Source organism: Geospiza fortis, unplaced genomic scaffold (genome assembly GCF_000277835.1).
Source record: "Geospiza fortis unplaced genomic scaffold, GeoFor_1.0 scaffold10, whole genome shotgun sequence".
Taxonomy (NCBI): Eukaryota; Metazoa; Chordata; class Aves; order Passeriformes; family Thraupidae; genus Geospiza; species Geospiza fortis.
The window spans coordinates 3,856,038-3,872,955 of NW_005054326.1; the positions used below are offsets into that span (position 1 = coordinate 3,856,038).

Here is a 16,918-nt window from a genome sequence, read left to right on the forward strand (position 1 = left end):
TTTGTCATTCCTATGAAAATAAAACCTTAATTATTTGCTGTCTTTGTCTTTCAAATTCAGCCACATGCTTGTAACTGTATTTGTTTTTCACTGTCATTTCTTGATTCGGAATTTATGAGAATGTACAACTAGGTATTTTTGTAACATAACAGCAGTTATAAATTTGATCTTTAAGTTGGTGTAATTTTTTTTACATTGCTTTGTACTAGATGGAAATTTAATCATTTCAATATGATCACTTGGATTAATTAAAGCTAAGAATATCATCTGCAGTTTTATTTTCTTAGTCATAGGTCAACTTCTTGGCTTTTTCCAAGTCCCTGCTGTACCATTCTTTTAGCACCAAGGGGATCCTAAAGAGTCTTAGAAAGTTAATGATGGCCGTGCTCAGCAAAGGCTTTTTGGCATGCACCTGCAAGGCTGTCACACTGCAAAAGAGAAGAGGCAATTGTTCCACTCTGATTGATTTTATTATGAGTTCCCAGTGCAGAGATCAGAAGGTGGGTCACTGTCTCTTCCATCCCCAGATTTTTTGTGATACCATTTTAATTACACTGGAATTGAGGCCCAAAGAGGCAAAGACAGAAGACAGAAGCCCCTTTGCTCCATTGTTTCCATGACATGCAGGGGCAGTTTTGTGGTCTCTGTGTTTGCGTTGCACAGTTCCAGAAATCAGAGTCATTTTAATGAGGTGCTCTGTGGAATTTCTCTGTCCATGTACCAGGATAGGATAAGCCCAGAGTCCTTGCACAACCACCACAAAGTCGCATTACTTGGCAGATTGTCTTGGCTGTAGAGTTTTGAGGGTAAATTTTTTTTTTCTCTTGTTCACTGCACAAGTAAAATGAGTAGATAACTTTGTGTATAAGGATGGTTTATTCTGTTCTGAGCTGTGTTTGCCTACAGCTGAGGAATATTCGTAGTTCAGGGTTTATACGGGGTTTTTGTGCTGCTTCTTATTTACATCCAGGTCCTTTTATGTGGAGATACTTGAATCTCAGTAGTTTTATCTGCTTACTCCTTTAGCTGGGGAATTATTTGAGACTTTTCATAGTTGGTTATATGCAGGAAAATTCAGAGTATTTTTGCCCCAAATTTTGCAGCTTCTTTGCTCTTTTTTTCTAGTTATGTCTTTTGCTGTTTTTATCCTTCTGCTGAACTCAGATTTTTAAAAATTAAATGGGCAAGTTGGCCTTACTATATGTGTTTTGATGAATCTTTCCTATAATTATTTCCTGCAATTGGATTCCTGCAGCAAAGCCAGTGGGATCAAAATTTGAGACTTAATCGAGTTGTCTATGAAGCTAGAGAAACGTGTAAAGAAATAAATTTTCTTACCTACAGCAATAGCAAGATTAGATCGGTGAAGCAAAGGGATGTGGTTTCCTGTTTACTTTTTGCATTCAAATATTTACCTGTGTGTTAGAAATTCAGCAAGATGCTTCAATGACTTATAGGTAATAAGTATAAATGTTATTTTTCTGCTTTGGCTGCAGGCTACTGACTCATATAATTTGGTCAAGTATATTTTTCTCTCCCTTGTCCTTTCCCTCCACCCCACCCTGCTAAGAAACAGTTCCTTCTGTTTTTTGTTTTTGTTTTTTTTTTTTTACTAATGTGAAACAAGGTATTGCTGATGTGAAAAACTGCTGTTCTCTTTTCAGTTGTATGTGGAAGAGGTTTTACAGCAATTTCTGTGAGCTAGAGAGAAGTTTGATAAGAGGATCCACGTTTATCACTGAAAGAATTTTCTACCAAGGTTATTGACATAGAAAGAAAGAAGGACAAATAAGAGAAACCTGCAGCTGTCTATTCCAATAAGCACTTTGTTAGTCTTTCCTGACCAATGAGTAAAGTGTAAACTTAGGAGTTTTGTAGGAATGTATAAAAAGCATGCATGCTATAATAAAACAGGGTTTGAAGCCTTCTGAAAATGGAGTGTTGCTTTGTATTGTGACCATCTCAACTACAGCCATTGTATATGTTCTGGGTGTAATTTCTCAGCAAAGCCTTGACAGCAATTTGCATCTGGAAAAGCAGCAGAATAGCCAGGCAGGTACCCAGAGGAAACTGCTTTAGGGAATGCCCTCTATCCCTGCTGTCGAGGAGTCTCCACTGGCTGGCAGTTGCAGGAAGGATTTGGAATAGCATGGAGCAGAAAACCTGCAGATTATTGTGTCCTGCTGGTTATTTCTCCCTCCTCCTTTAGAATCCTCCTGCCTGTGGTGTTGTAAGTGATGAGGTGCTGAGAGCTGTGGGTACTCAATCTGTGTTTGTTTTGAAACAAGGAGGTCTGGCCTTTGATGACAGTGTTGCAGCTGCAGCTTTATGAACTGTTTTGCCAGCAGTTGCCCTGAATTTTGCTGCAGTAGCTTGGCTTCAAACTCCAAACTGAGTTTTCCAGTAAAATGTTACTGTCAGTAAAAAACATTGTGTTCAATCTTCTCAATCCTGAAGAAGTCCAGTAGTAAATGTGAGCTCAAAAATTTCTGTCTGAATAGTAGGACATTATTTTGTATTCCCTGAACCTTAATGTATAATTGCTTGTCCTAATGCATGTATATTGCCACAGATTTAATGCTAAATTTATCACAGATTTGCTACAGGCTGTTTTTCCTCATTTAATTTCTTTGTGTGAATCCATCAACTGTAACTTACAATGATAATTTTAGAAAGATACCTGTATTTCATGTGATAACACCTTTGCCCATGACTTCTAGAATGTCCTGTTTCATCCTGCCACATCTTAAAGCTTCATTAAAATGAAAACCTGGCTGTTAAATCAAGTGTTCCTCAAAACCAAGAGACGGGATTTTTCTCCTGCTGCTTCTATTTACCAAACTCCAGTGTGTTGTTAGGGGACACTTTGCTTTAGGGGTTGTGGCTGATAGTGTCACAATTTCACAGGAACCTTCAGATAATCATGATGCAACTGCAGTCTCCTTGATATCTAAGCGGATTAATTACAGCCTGACTCATTATGCTATTTGTAGCTTCAGCTTTCCATGTAACTCAGTTTTTTCACCTCCCAGCCTAAAGCAGTGATTCTCTGCCATGTGTGTTATCAACCACCTGTTACCCTTCTTAGAGGCAAAGAAGTTGTGCTCCTGCTGAGCCTTCTGTTCATGAAGGATTATATTAGATAAAGATGTTTAGAAAGCACCCATGGCAATGGAGTAGAAATTATGTACAACTGTGGTTTCACAGTCATGCACATTATTAGGGTATTTTTTTCCAATTTGGATGCGCTGCAAACACTTATGATACAATGATTATTTCTATTTTATATGCTTATTCACAGATAATGCAAAATACATATTCACAGTAAGAAAAAATATTGTTCTGATTAATGCTTGCATTTGCTGTTTGCTTTTCAGTTAGGCTTAATTAATCCAGTGCTGTAGATATCATCTGGGTACTGTAAGGCAATTCTGTGAGCATGACTCAACAGAGCCCATCAGATAACATTTTTTTATTTGGCTGGATAACAATAGCAATTTTTATGTGTAGGAAGATTGTTGCTGCTTTTAACCAAGCGTGGTTGCTGTGGATTAATTTGGAACATGTTTGCATACTGACAAATGAAACAGATCTTGGATACCAGATCAATCACCCAGCCCTGCAGTCAGGGCTTTTCAGGAAGCAAAGTCTGATAGTTTTCAGGCATTTTCCTGGAAAGGTGGCAATTTGGGTTTATGAAGCTCCACAGAAGCCCTGTGTAATCTCTGCCAAGTCATTTGTAGCTGTATTAAATCAGGATGTGATAGTGCCCAAGACTGATTTGGTTACTTAAAACAGTTGGAGATTAGGAGAAAACTATTAAGGACTTCTACACTCTGCGAGCATTCAGGCTCTGACAAGTCTGGATAGAAATCAGTCTGAGTCACCTATAAATCCTTTCTTTAGGTGCTGTTGTAAAGTTCTAGTTCTCTTTTTTCACATCAGAGGAAGTGATCTGATAAATTTGGCCACATTGTGGTTAGTCTTCTGCTCGTGCCTGCCTTGTGGAGACTGTAATCCATTGTGTTTCAGAAGCTGTGTAGGCACCTGCCAGGGCCAAACATTAAGTATTTGTCAGTCAGAGATTTTGAAGACACTGTTTGCATGTGTTTCTGTATGTTTGTTTTAAGAATCTTGAATCTGTGACTTAAAACCACAACAATCAGATTGCTGGACCAATCAGCAGTTATAGTAGCAATTATAGTAACTCCTATTTTTAGTGTATGGCAATAGTCTCTAAATAATTTTTAGGAAAGAACAAACCCCATGTTTGTAACCTATTAAGTAGGTAGGTCATTACAGAGATGTCTCATGTGCTAATGCACATAAATATTCATTATTACTTTTATGGGCTTAGAAAATGCCTATTTTTCACCTTCTACAGTAGTCTGAGCAGATGCTGCAATGGTTTTTAGTTCTTTTTGCACTTGATCTAATTTCCTTGATTGAAAGCAAATTTCTTTCTTGTATTTATGTGAAGAAAAGTTAGTATTTTCTTACATTCCTGGGTCCATCTGGGAGACAGTGGAGATTCTGAGAGGTTTGACAGGCTGTTTTCCCACCACCTTCAACAAACTAGGCAAATCTGTTTTAAAGATGTGTCCAACATATGGTATTATTTTAATGATCAAATTCCAAGCATAAAATCCTTAAGGTTTAGAAGGTGCAGCATTATTTATTTAAGGGGGAAAAAACCCAAACATTTTCACATGGCAATATAATTTATTAAACATCTCTCTTTCCTAGAGGTTGTCTTGAACACTGATGACTTTCTAATGTGTAGGAGATACTGTATAAATTACAGCCATGAAGAAGCTTGTTTTTATATACTTAGTAAGTGTTATCAATAGTAGAAATTCACAGGTGGACAGACAAAAATGTCCTGTCCTGGGATTAACTCTAAAATAAGCTCTGCTGCACATATGTACCATATGGATCTGTTTTCCTTCTCATCCATTATAGAAATGAGAGGAAGTAGTTCATTGTTTCCTCATCCAACTCTCAGATTTGCAGGTTCCTCAAGGTAATAATTTTTCTATATGGTCTGTTTAATGTGCTAGGGAATTTTTGTAAAGCCTTCTGTTCAGTCTGTGGGAAGAAGTTCATGTTAGTGCACCGAGAAAGAGTTCTGAACCTATAGTTTTACTAGAAAATATTAGCATGTGGCTGAATTTCTACAGCTACAGAACCTTTCAGGATCGTGTCAGGCTCATTCACTGGAGTGGGTTAGTTGTGGTGGGGAGAAGAACCCAAACAAAACCCGTTTATACATCATAAAAATTGTACAAAGCAAAGCCCTTGTCTTTGAATTTTCCTCAAAGAGGAGCATTGACCAATCATGCAGTGAAAAGACACTGATGAGTGTTTAATTACACTGCAAGGGTCTGTTGGACTGTGTTTGTTGGCCAATATCCAGTACAGTGCAATCATAGCACTAAGGTGCTATAGTGCTTTTCACCATCCATTGGGCCAGCAGGAGCCTGCTAAAGTTAAGGTTTTGATCATACATGAAAAGCCATTATTTTTCCAAAAATACTTTGTCTCTAAAAATATTCAGAAAGTATCACATATTTAAAATGCAACCATTTATTCACTTAGAATTGAAGTTCAGACCATTGTTCAGAAAGACCATAACTGTAATTCATAGCTCAGACTGATGCCAAAATCAATTTAAAATAATTACCTATTGTTAGGTAATTACTGTTAGGTACAGATGTACAGGTAATTAGGAGAAACAGAAATACCTGAAGGCAAATTCAGTTGCAACATCCATGGTTGACTCCAAGCAAGAAGTTGTGTTGCATCTGGATTCCCTGCTCCAGGAGCAGGGAATTTTTAACATGCTGCTGTTGTCAAGCAAGTCCCTGCACAGAGGAGTAAGTGCCACTGACAACATTTTTTAGTAAATTATTTATATACGTGAACAAATCAAGCATCACTATAATTTCTGCCTTATACTTAAGTAATGTATATTCCTGATTCCACTGATTTCAAAGGAACTTAAATTTGTTCCTCTAGTCCTTAATAAGTAAGTATAGAAGTATTCAGGAAAGTAATCTGTCATCATCAGCACTTTTTACTGGTGGTCTGCTCTCCATGGATACATCCATCTAAGTTAATCAAACAGTGCTAAGTCAGAACTATAGAATAAAGTGAAAAATTATTCCAGAATCTTTTCAAGTAAAAATAGGAATTGGTAGTTTAGTCTTATATTAATTTTCTTCCAAAAAGATATTTAACTAAATTATAAAAAAATGTAGTCTGAAGTATGCCTGTCATCATTCTTCAATTTCTTTCTTTTAGAGAAAAAAATTTTTAATTAGTAAATTTATATAATACAAAACCATACAGACTAATAGCAAATGGAAATCAGTTTGTTTGCAGACAGCAAAGAGACAAAGCTTTAGTATATTTATCAGCAATAAAAATACCTAGAGAAATTAGGACTAAATTAACTAGGGCAAACTACTTTACCAATTATTAAAACAAAGCTTCAATTGTTTTACCTCCCATGTCAAAATGTCCCCTTTCTATTGAACATACATCTGAGAGGGGACAGGAAATATATAAGAATGCTTATACTGCAAGTTCTTTGGAAAAAATGAAATTATGCCAGACTGATGTCTATGAATGAATTTATTACCTGCGGCTAATGAATATTTAACTTCAAAGAAATGCCTTGGTGATTAATCCTATTCAAGAGCCAACCAGCAGCTACTTGTAAACACTAAATAAACGGAAATCTTAATTATCAATCCCTTAAATCCACCTTCAGAACCCATTCTCTTCACACACCCATCTCTATGTTTTCAAGTCTCCAAAACATTCATTTTGCATTTGAAATTTTCCTGTCTTTGCATGAACAGGATTTTCTTTGAGTAACAAGGATACTTGTGAGGATTTTATGTCTTCCCCCACTGCCCCTTCCTCCTGTATGGATGAACATAAGTCTAAATATCACTGCTGGAATAATTTCTTTATGAACTTCTTTGCATTTTTCCTGGAAAAATAACAGGACTCAAAAACTTATTTTTGATTTTATGGTCCTAGGGAAATTGTTCTGCTTCATGACAATATAATGGCATTGCTTTTTATTTATTTTGTGTGTCGTTAACTACAAAAACACCGGTAATAAAAGTACAATTAAAAGCTTTCTTCCTCAACATCTTTGCTCTTTTTTTTTTTAATCTTTGGTCATTGTATTTGTTGAATTTAATGACAAAAAGAAGATTGCAGTTTTTACTCATGTTAGTATCACAGACCCAGTTTAGTGAGCTACTCCTACTGAATACATTAATCCTCTAATTATCATTTGAAGTACAGATAATTTTTTCAATATGTATTTGAATAAATTCCGACAGCTGAAAATACATTTGATATTGGGAAGTTGTTTTATCTGAGAGATAATTTTGAAAAATACACTTTTTTAAATATTCATATTTATACAGACAGGAAAACTGAAGAGCCATATTTAACATTAATTTTGTTTTCTTCACTTTTCTGGGTGAACTTCAGGCCATAGTGAGATTAATAATAAAATATACCTTTACTGTGCTGAGATCAGGATTTCATCTCATATCTTTCAGTGCTTAACCTAAAATTATATTTTCCATGTGCTATTTTGTTAGTCACTAGAAAGGGAGAGTACAATTCTGACATACAGCAATTATTTATAGAGTTCTGACTGGGTTTCTCTTCTAGTAATTTGAAATGTTTAAAAAAGTTGGTGAGTATTTAATAGAGGAAGGTAAGGATGAAAACAAACCTATTTGCAAGTAGGGGAAGGGATGAAGGATGTGCATGCTCAGTTGTTTGTGTAAGAAACTAATTTCTACTTTAGGCATTACACATGTAGACTTTTCTCCTGTTTCACAGAGAATTTGAAAGGTAAGATAAATCTAGGAAAATGTAGAGGTGAGAATGGTGGTTAACTTTGGTTTGGTTTGAGCTATGGGTGGCTGAAGAGATGCAGGGGAACTTAAAGTGATGGGTTGGCTTAAAGTGAAATAGAGCAGGCTGGGGTAGAAGCATTCTCCTGGTGGTAATACAGTGCCTTTTATTCTTTCTTTTTTTCCATTTCCCAAGTCCAGTTCTTGCATTGGCTCAGGAGTTCTGCTGGGGCTTGTGCCTTCAGGTCATGCCTTGCATGGCCCCAAAGCACATCATCCTGGCTGGCCTGTGGATGTGGCTGGGGTGAGACCCCACATCTGAGGGTGTCTCATCCAGGCACCTTTGGCCAGAAGCAGTGTGGAAGTGCACTTAGATCTGAAAAGTGGGCTGAGGCTTTAAAAAGAGGGGAACAAATAGCACTGAGTGTGTTGGATGGTCCTGCAAGACTCTGGTCATTTTTGGTAAATGAAATGTCTGAAGGGTAGTGGGTATTTGAGGAGTGGAATTCAAGAAGTGTTTTTTTCCAAATCCACTTTTTTAGCAGGATCCATACTAGTGCCTAGAGAGACAACCTCTAGTTCTTAAGGAAAAAAACAATCTCTACAGAATTAAAATATACTGTTGGGTAACTTAAAATGATGAAGTTCTGGAACATTGAGCAAACATAAAGCTTTGAGCAAATTAAAGCTCCATCAACTAGACACAGTCTAAATAATTTGGGAACTTTGAACTAATAGATTTCATAGAGTGAGAGAGAAATATTGACTAGCAATGACAATAATGGCAGTATGGTGTAGGAAATTGCCCTTTCTTGGCAGATCTGAACCAACTTGATGCATAGAATCAGAACAGTTGGGTTGCTTTGGTTGTGTGAATGTTCCAGCCCAAATATGTTATTTATACCAATTACATTTGCATAAAAGTCACATTTGAATTTGCCAGATGTCTGTTTATACTTGTTTAAATCATGAGGTCATTCCATGAAAGGAGCAGGACCTAAAAATACAGAGAGAAGACTGTTTGGAAAAGTGAGATTTAAAATATCTTATAAATTTTCCCATTTTGTGGCATTATGCAAGCAGGAGCACAGCAATGTGGAGGCACTCTTCAAGAAAGCTGTGTCCATTGCTAACAGTTCATTAAACAATATAAGAAAGCTTCATTTGTTTCTATTTCCCAGCCAAGCCAATTTTCCCATTAACAAGCATGTTCTCTTTCTAAATATGTTCCAATGTACCATTTTCAAAGACAGCATCATTGCTTCTCTTTTTGTGTTATGTGAAGATCCCAAGTCTTTCTGGATTGTTTTGTCTTTACTGTAGCATTGAAGATTTTTAGAATGCCCTGCTCAAGGCAATGCATATTCATAAACTGAGCAAACAAGGCAGAACTGAATTCTCAAGATTTATGTTATTGCATTTACATAAATGTTTAACAAGCAATAAACTTTTCTTATGCACAAATGGAAACTACCAACTAACCACTTGAGCTCAACAAAGGCTCCTCAAATGTGTACTTAATTCATTTGAGACTTTTAAAATCTTGCTCAAGCCTGAAGAAATTCTGGTTTGTTTATGCTGTAGCCAATCACTACACACATTAAACATTTACTTTAGTACTTGGTGAAATAAACTTAATCCTATACAATTTGAGATTGCAGCCTTGGTAAAGAAATTGAACAGCAGTATATCGGAACACACATCTGGTGAGCTACTCTGGTCCCTTTAAAGCAGAATTTGCAAGGAAAGGCTGCATGAAAAGAAAATGGAGAGTTTAGCCAAAGCTCATGGTCAAAGCTCAATAAAGAATTGTCTAGGAGTGTAATGATATAACATGCAATAAAAGGAAACCATGAAAATTCAATTTCATGCTGAGCTTCTCCAATTGATACACCTGCCAGAAGCAAGAGAATCTGATGACATAATGTGAGAAATATATTAATTAGAGAAAGAGGTATCTCGTGTTCTTTCTTAACATGCAACAGTTGATATTATGTGCTATATCTGTCCATTCATTCCCCAAAGAAATTTGGATCACAAGCACAAAAAAAAAAAAATCTGCAAGCTTCCCCAGGCAAAATGGTTTGGTCCAGAAGATACAAAGGAAGCAAGATACTTTTCAAATCAGAGAAAATGCACCAGCACAGCAGAGTGGGGGTTTTTTGTTCCATTGTTCCACACTCTTCCAGATACAGCTTCTTTAGAGATTGGTTTGCTGTTTCTTCCATTTTCTTGTCAGTAGCAGCTGTTAGTTGAATATATGAAGAACAGATTTTTTTTTTACATTTATTTGAACTGGATCTGCTTTAAAATCTGCTGTAAATCAGTGGGCCGGGTTCTCATCAGGCTGTGTATGGAGCCCTCATGCCTGCTCTTGCAGACAGATGCAAAATTTTGAACGGCAGAAGTAGAAACACAGGCAGACTGGGTGGGATGGGGCTCTGAGCAACCTGGTCCAGTGGGAGGTGCCCCTGGGATTGGAGCTGGATCATCTTTAAAGTCCCTTCCAACCCAAACCATCCTGTGAATCAGTGCTTCTATTACTGAAGGAGAGTTTTATTATTGTGTGGTGTTTAGAAAATACGTGTGTTTGCTGCTGGTGGCTAGATTTGATACATTCATCTCTGTTGAAACAAATTGCCAGAATATCCTAACTAGCCAGTTTTGCATAAATTAGAGGAACTTGTGGAGCAGAAAAGCACAGGGTCATATAAATGTTTCCCTTTGTGTATTAAATCACAGCGCTGCAACTTCTTCCTGAGTGCATTTTCAAAGTGAAGTGGGAAGAAGTTGCTATCCTTGTCTTGCATTCTGTGTCTATATTTTTAAGAAAAGGCTATCTGTTATAAACAAAATGGGCATTCAGGTGACTGTTAGAGCAATTAACTGGGCTGCTGATTGATAAACAGATCAGTTTTTGTTGAAAGCTGTAATTAAAGCTGTGAGTCCGAAATATATGAGTCAGGATACATTTTTTGAAAAACCTTCTATTTTCCATTGCATATGAACCTGTGCAAAATAATCTGGAAGAAGTGCTGACTTCTTCAAAATTCCATTACTTCCTTTCCCTTGAGGGACATAATTTTTATGCCATATTAGCCTTGTACCACTACTTTTCAGTCTCACCCTGTGTTGTCATTATATGGGTATTTAGTTGAATTTGGGCTGATTAAAGAATAGTCAGATTGAAATCGTCTCTCAGTTGTGATAATATTTGTTTGACATCTGAACTTCAACATTCAACTGGAAGGAATTTTGCAGTGCGTTTTATTTATTTTTTAATGTTTAAAAAATTCAAATGCTTTTCAGTAAACCATCTATTTGTCATTTATTTGATAAACCCTGCCAAATCTTGCTATGGTGTTCTTATCTTTTTTGGTGGGGAAGATTGTCTATAAAGCAAGGATATATTTTTTATATATATATATAGTTCCCATTGTTTGACAATAGGGGATAAAACATAGGAACAAGCAAAGTAAATAGTAAATATTTTGAATTTTTCCTCTGGGAACTACTTTAATATGCTGCTATTTAAATTACAAGTAGGCTTTGAAATTTTGAATGTGTAGTCATATGTAGTGATCACTTTAAACCCAAAGCAGTGTTTTTATAAAAGCAACAGCTGCAATTTCCATGGGGATTGACCTAGCATGGCAGTTAGGCTGTTTAGCGTTCTCAAATAGATTGTGTAGAATTTGACAGCTTTAAAGTTACTTTTAGCCTTGTGTACATTTTGTTTTGGAGAAGATCAAATAATCAATTGAAAAGTTGTTATTAAATGATACACATTGAAGTTACTTAGGTTCTTTAGTTGTTGAAATTTGTTGTTTAATATGGTTGTTTTTTTGCTGACAAACCCTAGCATTTGTTTCAGGTTTTCTTATAGTTGATTGATCTTTTTTTTTTCTCTTTTTTTTCAATAGCTTGATGAAGTTGTCCGTCAGAGAAATCTGCACAGTTTGGAACTTTTCCTTTCATGTGCACAGAAACAGTTAAATGTTTTATTAAAGGAAGAGCCAACCCCAGCAGAAAACAGAGACTGACATTCTCAGTGCTGATGATACAGTGTGATTTGTGAAGCTGCAAATCTCCATCTAGCAAATGATGAATATATTCCAATCTTTTTGGATTGTATCATTGAGTCAAGATTGATCTGAAATTCTCAATAGAAATGTTTGTGGATGATGTTCTTCTATTTATTTATTTATTTTACTACTATTATCAGATAGCAAATATGAGAGGGAAAAGATCATTGGAAAAAAATTGGTTTATTTAGGATTTGTTTATTTAGGATTTTGCTTTCATTATTTTTTCTAGTAGCCCATGTCAAAAGTTTCCGTGTTATGTCTGAAATTTTAACATTTCCCTGTTATGTCTGTTTTAAATTTGGCACCATGTGTTGATGTGATTCACCGTTATTTTTGATATTTTAAAAAATGGAGAGAAACATTTAGTTGATTATAGGTACAAATCCATCTCTATTTCCAAAATATCTACCCAAGTCCATTGCCTCAGGTGAACCTGAGTAGCTTATTATTTCTTACTGCTTTTGATGCAGAACAGAAGAATCAGTACTGAAACATAAGAGTGTTGTCAGGCATTTTTTAAGTCATTTATAAACAAATCCAGCTCTAGGAACAGAAAAATTTAAAAACTAAACAGTACATCTGTTTAGGGTAGCATAAAACATTGCCATGACCAATGTATAGTATGTATTTTATTTCTGTTTCACAGAGTTAGTTCAATTCCAAAAGTCATTTTCTCATGAAATTACGATTAATGTGACTGACCTCAGTTTCAGGAAGAAGATGTATGTAATTATGTGGAGACTGATACTGCACTGCCTCAGTGGAATTTCTGACAGAACAAGGAGTGCAGCCTGCTGACCTCACATGCCCTTTCTAAGTGCATCCAAGGAAGTAGAAAAATTCCACACTGACATTACTGGACTTTGGATCACTCACAGGACTTTCTAGTCTTGCTAACAGCAGATGGAATGGAATTTCTGTGCCTACACTCTATTGATTGTAGAATTGGGGCCTTTGCTGTAAAAGAGCTCTGAATGAAGTAAGGGAAAATAAGTGTTCATGCTTAGGTATTAAATAAAGAATGATCTCTCTTACGGTGAGCTTATGGACATTTTTTAAGTGTGGTTCTTCTTATTTGGAGGTGTTTTGGGTTTTTTTGTTAAGCTGATTTTTTTTCATCAGCACTTTTCATAAATTGCTTTCTTGTAGTAATAAGGAACACCAAATGGTTGCACAGGTATTAGCAGTATGAAATATGTATTGCAGAAAGTTAAGGTTTTTAATGAAATCTTTTTCTGTGCTTCATTTTTGTAATCAAACCCAAAGGTTTTGTCTTTGGTATACACAAAAGTTCACTGAAGAAGTAAACAGTGCTGGTTTTACTAGATGATGACCTTACCCTGCAAATGGATTAAAATCCAGTCTTCTATTTGATACTTGATTGATCAGTTTGCATTTTTTCTGGCTAACAAGAAAATCCTGTAGTGTTAACAAGTTGCCTACTCATTTTCTGTTCCTAAACCAGTGAAATTTTTGTCTCTGTGACTGCACCAAAGATGACATAGATGTCCCCATGCAATTTTTTGCATGTTGAGGTACTGTAAAAGGAAATTGATTGACTAGTGCTTTCTCCCAATGTGTGTTTAGTTGTGGAAATGTGGTATGAACAGATTCCTAAATGAACAACTTGGTTTTGCTCTAGGCCTGTACGTGAAACAATATTCCTTTTTTACTGAAGACATCCAAGTGTTCCCCTTCAAAGCCAGAACCTGTTAATCAGCCTTTTCCTAATTAGGAGAGATTTGTATTCTGACTTGCAACACTTTGTAAAAGCACTTTTTGAAGAAGCTTATGATTGGAGTCAGTAAGATTTCACTGGCAGCTGTGGTGCATCTTTCCCGTTAGATCATGTGTTATTTAATTTCAGCTCTTGAATATTGTGATGGTCACACAGAACTGTACGTTTTTTCCTTATCTCAGTTCTAGTCCTTTTATCTTCCTCTCTATCCTGCAAGCAAAGTTACAGACTAGACCACAGACGTGCAAGGCCAGATTGGGAACTGGAATTACATTCAAACCTCCAAGTCTCAGAGAGCAAATTTACTTAACCAGCAAAACCAGACCTATTCAGTAGGTGAGCTTTGCAGCATACAATAACTTCCACCTTCTCCATACCTCATCCAAAGCTTTAAAGCTTATGGATATTTTTCATTATTTCTATCTTACCATAAGAGAGTGCAATTTGTAGAAATTTGGGGGAAGGGAATCAGAATCACAGAATGGCCTGGATTGGAAGAGGCCTTAAAGATTATTGAGTTCCAACCCCCTGCCATGGGCAGGGACACCTTCTGCTATCCCAGATTGTTCCAAGCCTCACCACCCTCACAGAAAGGAATTATTTCCTAATATCCAATGTGAACCTGCTCTCTTTCAGTTTAAAGCCAGGAACAAGTTTGCAAAATCCTTTTTTTTTTTTTTTTTCTAATTCTTTCTTTATTCCTACATACAGACTGGAAAATGGCATAAAAGAGAAAATACCATGTTGTATGTCTGTGGGGTAGAACTTTATCTGCCTCTGAGGCCTGGCTGGTAGTATTAAATATTGGCAAGACTGTACTGGGAGGAACAAGAAACCCTGGAACTAATCCTCAGAATCAAAATGCAAGAACTAGAACATCAACAAAGCTCAAATAAAAAACACTTTCTCTTTATGGTCATATGCTTCATATTAGAAATAAACAATATAAACAATAAATATTGTTATATAAAGGCATGTGTTGGACAGTGTGTGTTAGAAGTGACTTAAAGAGCAGGGCAACAGTAGGTCCAGTGTTTAGAATGCTGTGTTTCCTTGGTGTTAGTCAAGGTCTCTCTATTTTAACACTTTTACTCCATGGTCTAGAACTGAGCAGTTCTAGACTTTGTGATTTGTGTGATTTGTAACCAATAGTTTACACAGAGTTAATACTGAACATTGTGGCATCATACAGTCCAACACATTTTTGTGTTATATTTCTGTTGGCTCCTTATCTGCTTCCACTACAGGATTCTAGATTGGCTCTGAGACCATGTGTGTGCAAGTCATGCACAAAAGGGAATAATGGGCAACATTTTGTACACTGTCAGTACAGGAATATTTGAATTTTTGCCTCGCTGTAAGAATCTCATTGACAAATTACCCTTGAATTCCTTGAAGCATTGAATTCCTTCACTTCCATCATTAGGTGGCAGAACAAAGAAGAAGCAGTAGTCATTCCAGAGGCTGAGATCACTTTAGTATTTTGAATTTTTTGTGCATCTTTACATTGGCTTCTGATCAGAAGTGTGTCATGTCCTGCTAGCTCAGTAAATGGTGAGGTTTATTCCTGACTGTCTGGAATCATCCATGCAGACATGACCTTAGAGAGCCTAATTCCTTTTCACACCAAAACTCCCTTACAGCACTCAAGACCCTGCTCTTCCTCTACTTCCTGTGCCCACGTTTGAGCTTACAGATTTTTCTCCACCTCTTTGGAGAAGGGAATATGAGTAAGATTTTGTCTTATTTCCTGGAAGGACTTAGCCACCAATTTAAATTGTTTATCAGGGAGACTCATGTAATTTATGCTCACTTTCAGGTCACATACAGTGTCATTGCAGTTATCAAATGGACTTAGTTTAGGTACTGGAAACACCATTGCAGGAGTGACATAATGTGTGGATGATATTGTCTTAAATGTCTTACTTTTTTTTATGTGGACATCCTGAATACTGTATAGAAAGATTTCATAACATCTGTGGCATTCTTTTTTCATCAATGGTCCATAAATGTGCCAAAGAAATACTGGAAAACACTTTTTACATGGGTACAATTTATGCCTTGCATTCAATTTAATGTTTTTGTGGGAATTGACAAAAAAAAAAATGTTTTCTTTTCTGTGCTCTGTCCAAGAATATTGTTCTTTTGAGGCTTCAAGAAGATTCATCTGCTACCATTGTTTTCATTGTCTATTAATGTTAAAGCCCACATAAAGCTAATAGTCCTGCTGCTGAATTTGAGTCATATTTGAATAGTGGAACATCACAGGAAAACCACCCAAGTTGCACTATCAAGTTTTGTGTTTGCTGAGTTGCTCAAGTTTTGCATTTGTTTCACCATTCAGTGGTACATCATTCTTCTGATAATAATTATAATTATAGTTATTATCCTATGATAGTAGCAATAATAGCAACAATATTTTCTGTAGTAGATGTGATATTTATATTTTATCCATGTCTTAAATGCCGTGTAATTGTAACCATTTTAATATGCATCAAAGATTCACACTAGCTTATATTGCCTGTAACTCTTCACATTTCAAACTTGCACAACCAGCATTTTTCAGATGCTTTCCATTATCTGGAATGAATAATACAATGCACAAACTATTACAAACTATTCTTTTTTTTTCAGATGACAATTTTAAACAGTGCAGCAGTGAACACTAGTAAAACAATGAGGTATTTATAAATACACATATCCTAAAAATATGATTCCCAACAAAATGCTAGAAATTAATCTTGTTTTTTTCAGATTTGATAATGCATCTGTAGTAATAGGTATAGAACACTGTCAGAAGTCAAATCATTGGCATTTGGTCTCTTCATGTTAAAATATTTTGTCTTCTCTCAAAAGCCAAAGCGCATGGCATTCTTTTTTCAGCAATGGTCCATTGATGGTCATCAAATGCCTCTCTGCATTTAAAAAGAAACTTGTCCTAACTGACTCCCTCTACACAATGCTGTAGGAGGCTCTTTAACCCAGGGAGAAACAGAACTGTTTTTGCTGAATGAACTTTGAAAGATATTCCAGTTCTTGTGCTGCTACCAAATTAGGGCACTGGTTAAGTGTTCACGTCAATGTTGCTGCATAAATTTTCCAGAAGATGGCTGGTCATGGTGATATATGGCCAGTCTCTATTTTTGAGGCAATAATTTTAAATATTCCATTACTTGAACATCCCAGTCTTTTATTTTGATCAC

At 36.1% G+C, this 16,918-nt stretch overlaps 1 protein-coding gene across 2 annotated transcripts in view; it reads left to right on the forward strand.

The window, feature by feature from the left end:
• Positions 1-13,022, forward strand: part of CCDC91 (coiled-coil domain containing 91) — a 112,736-nt gene extending 99,714 nt beyond the window's left edge. For both annotated transcript variants that reach the window (XM_031057058.1, XM_005421044.2), the window contains exon 13: positions 11,813-13,022. In XM_031057058.1, the coding sequence (XP_030912918.1) occupies positions 11,813-11,932 (120 nt within the window). In that variant the 3' untranslated portion in view covers positions 11,933-13,022. The remainder of the gene's footprint in view (positions 1-11,812) is intronic.
• Positions 13,023-16,918: the final 3,896 nt, after the last annotated feature.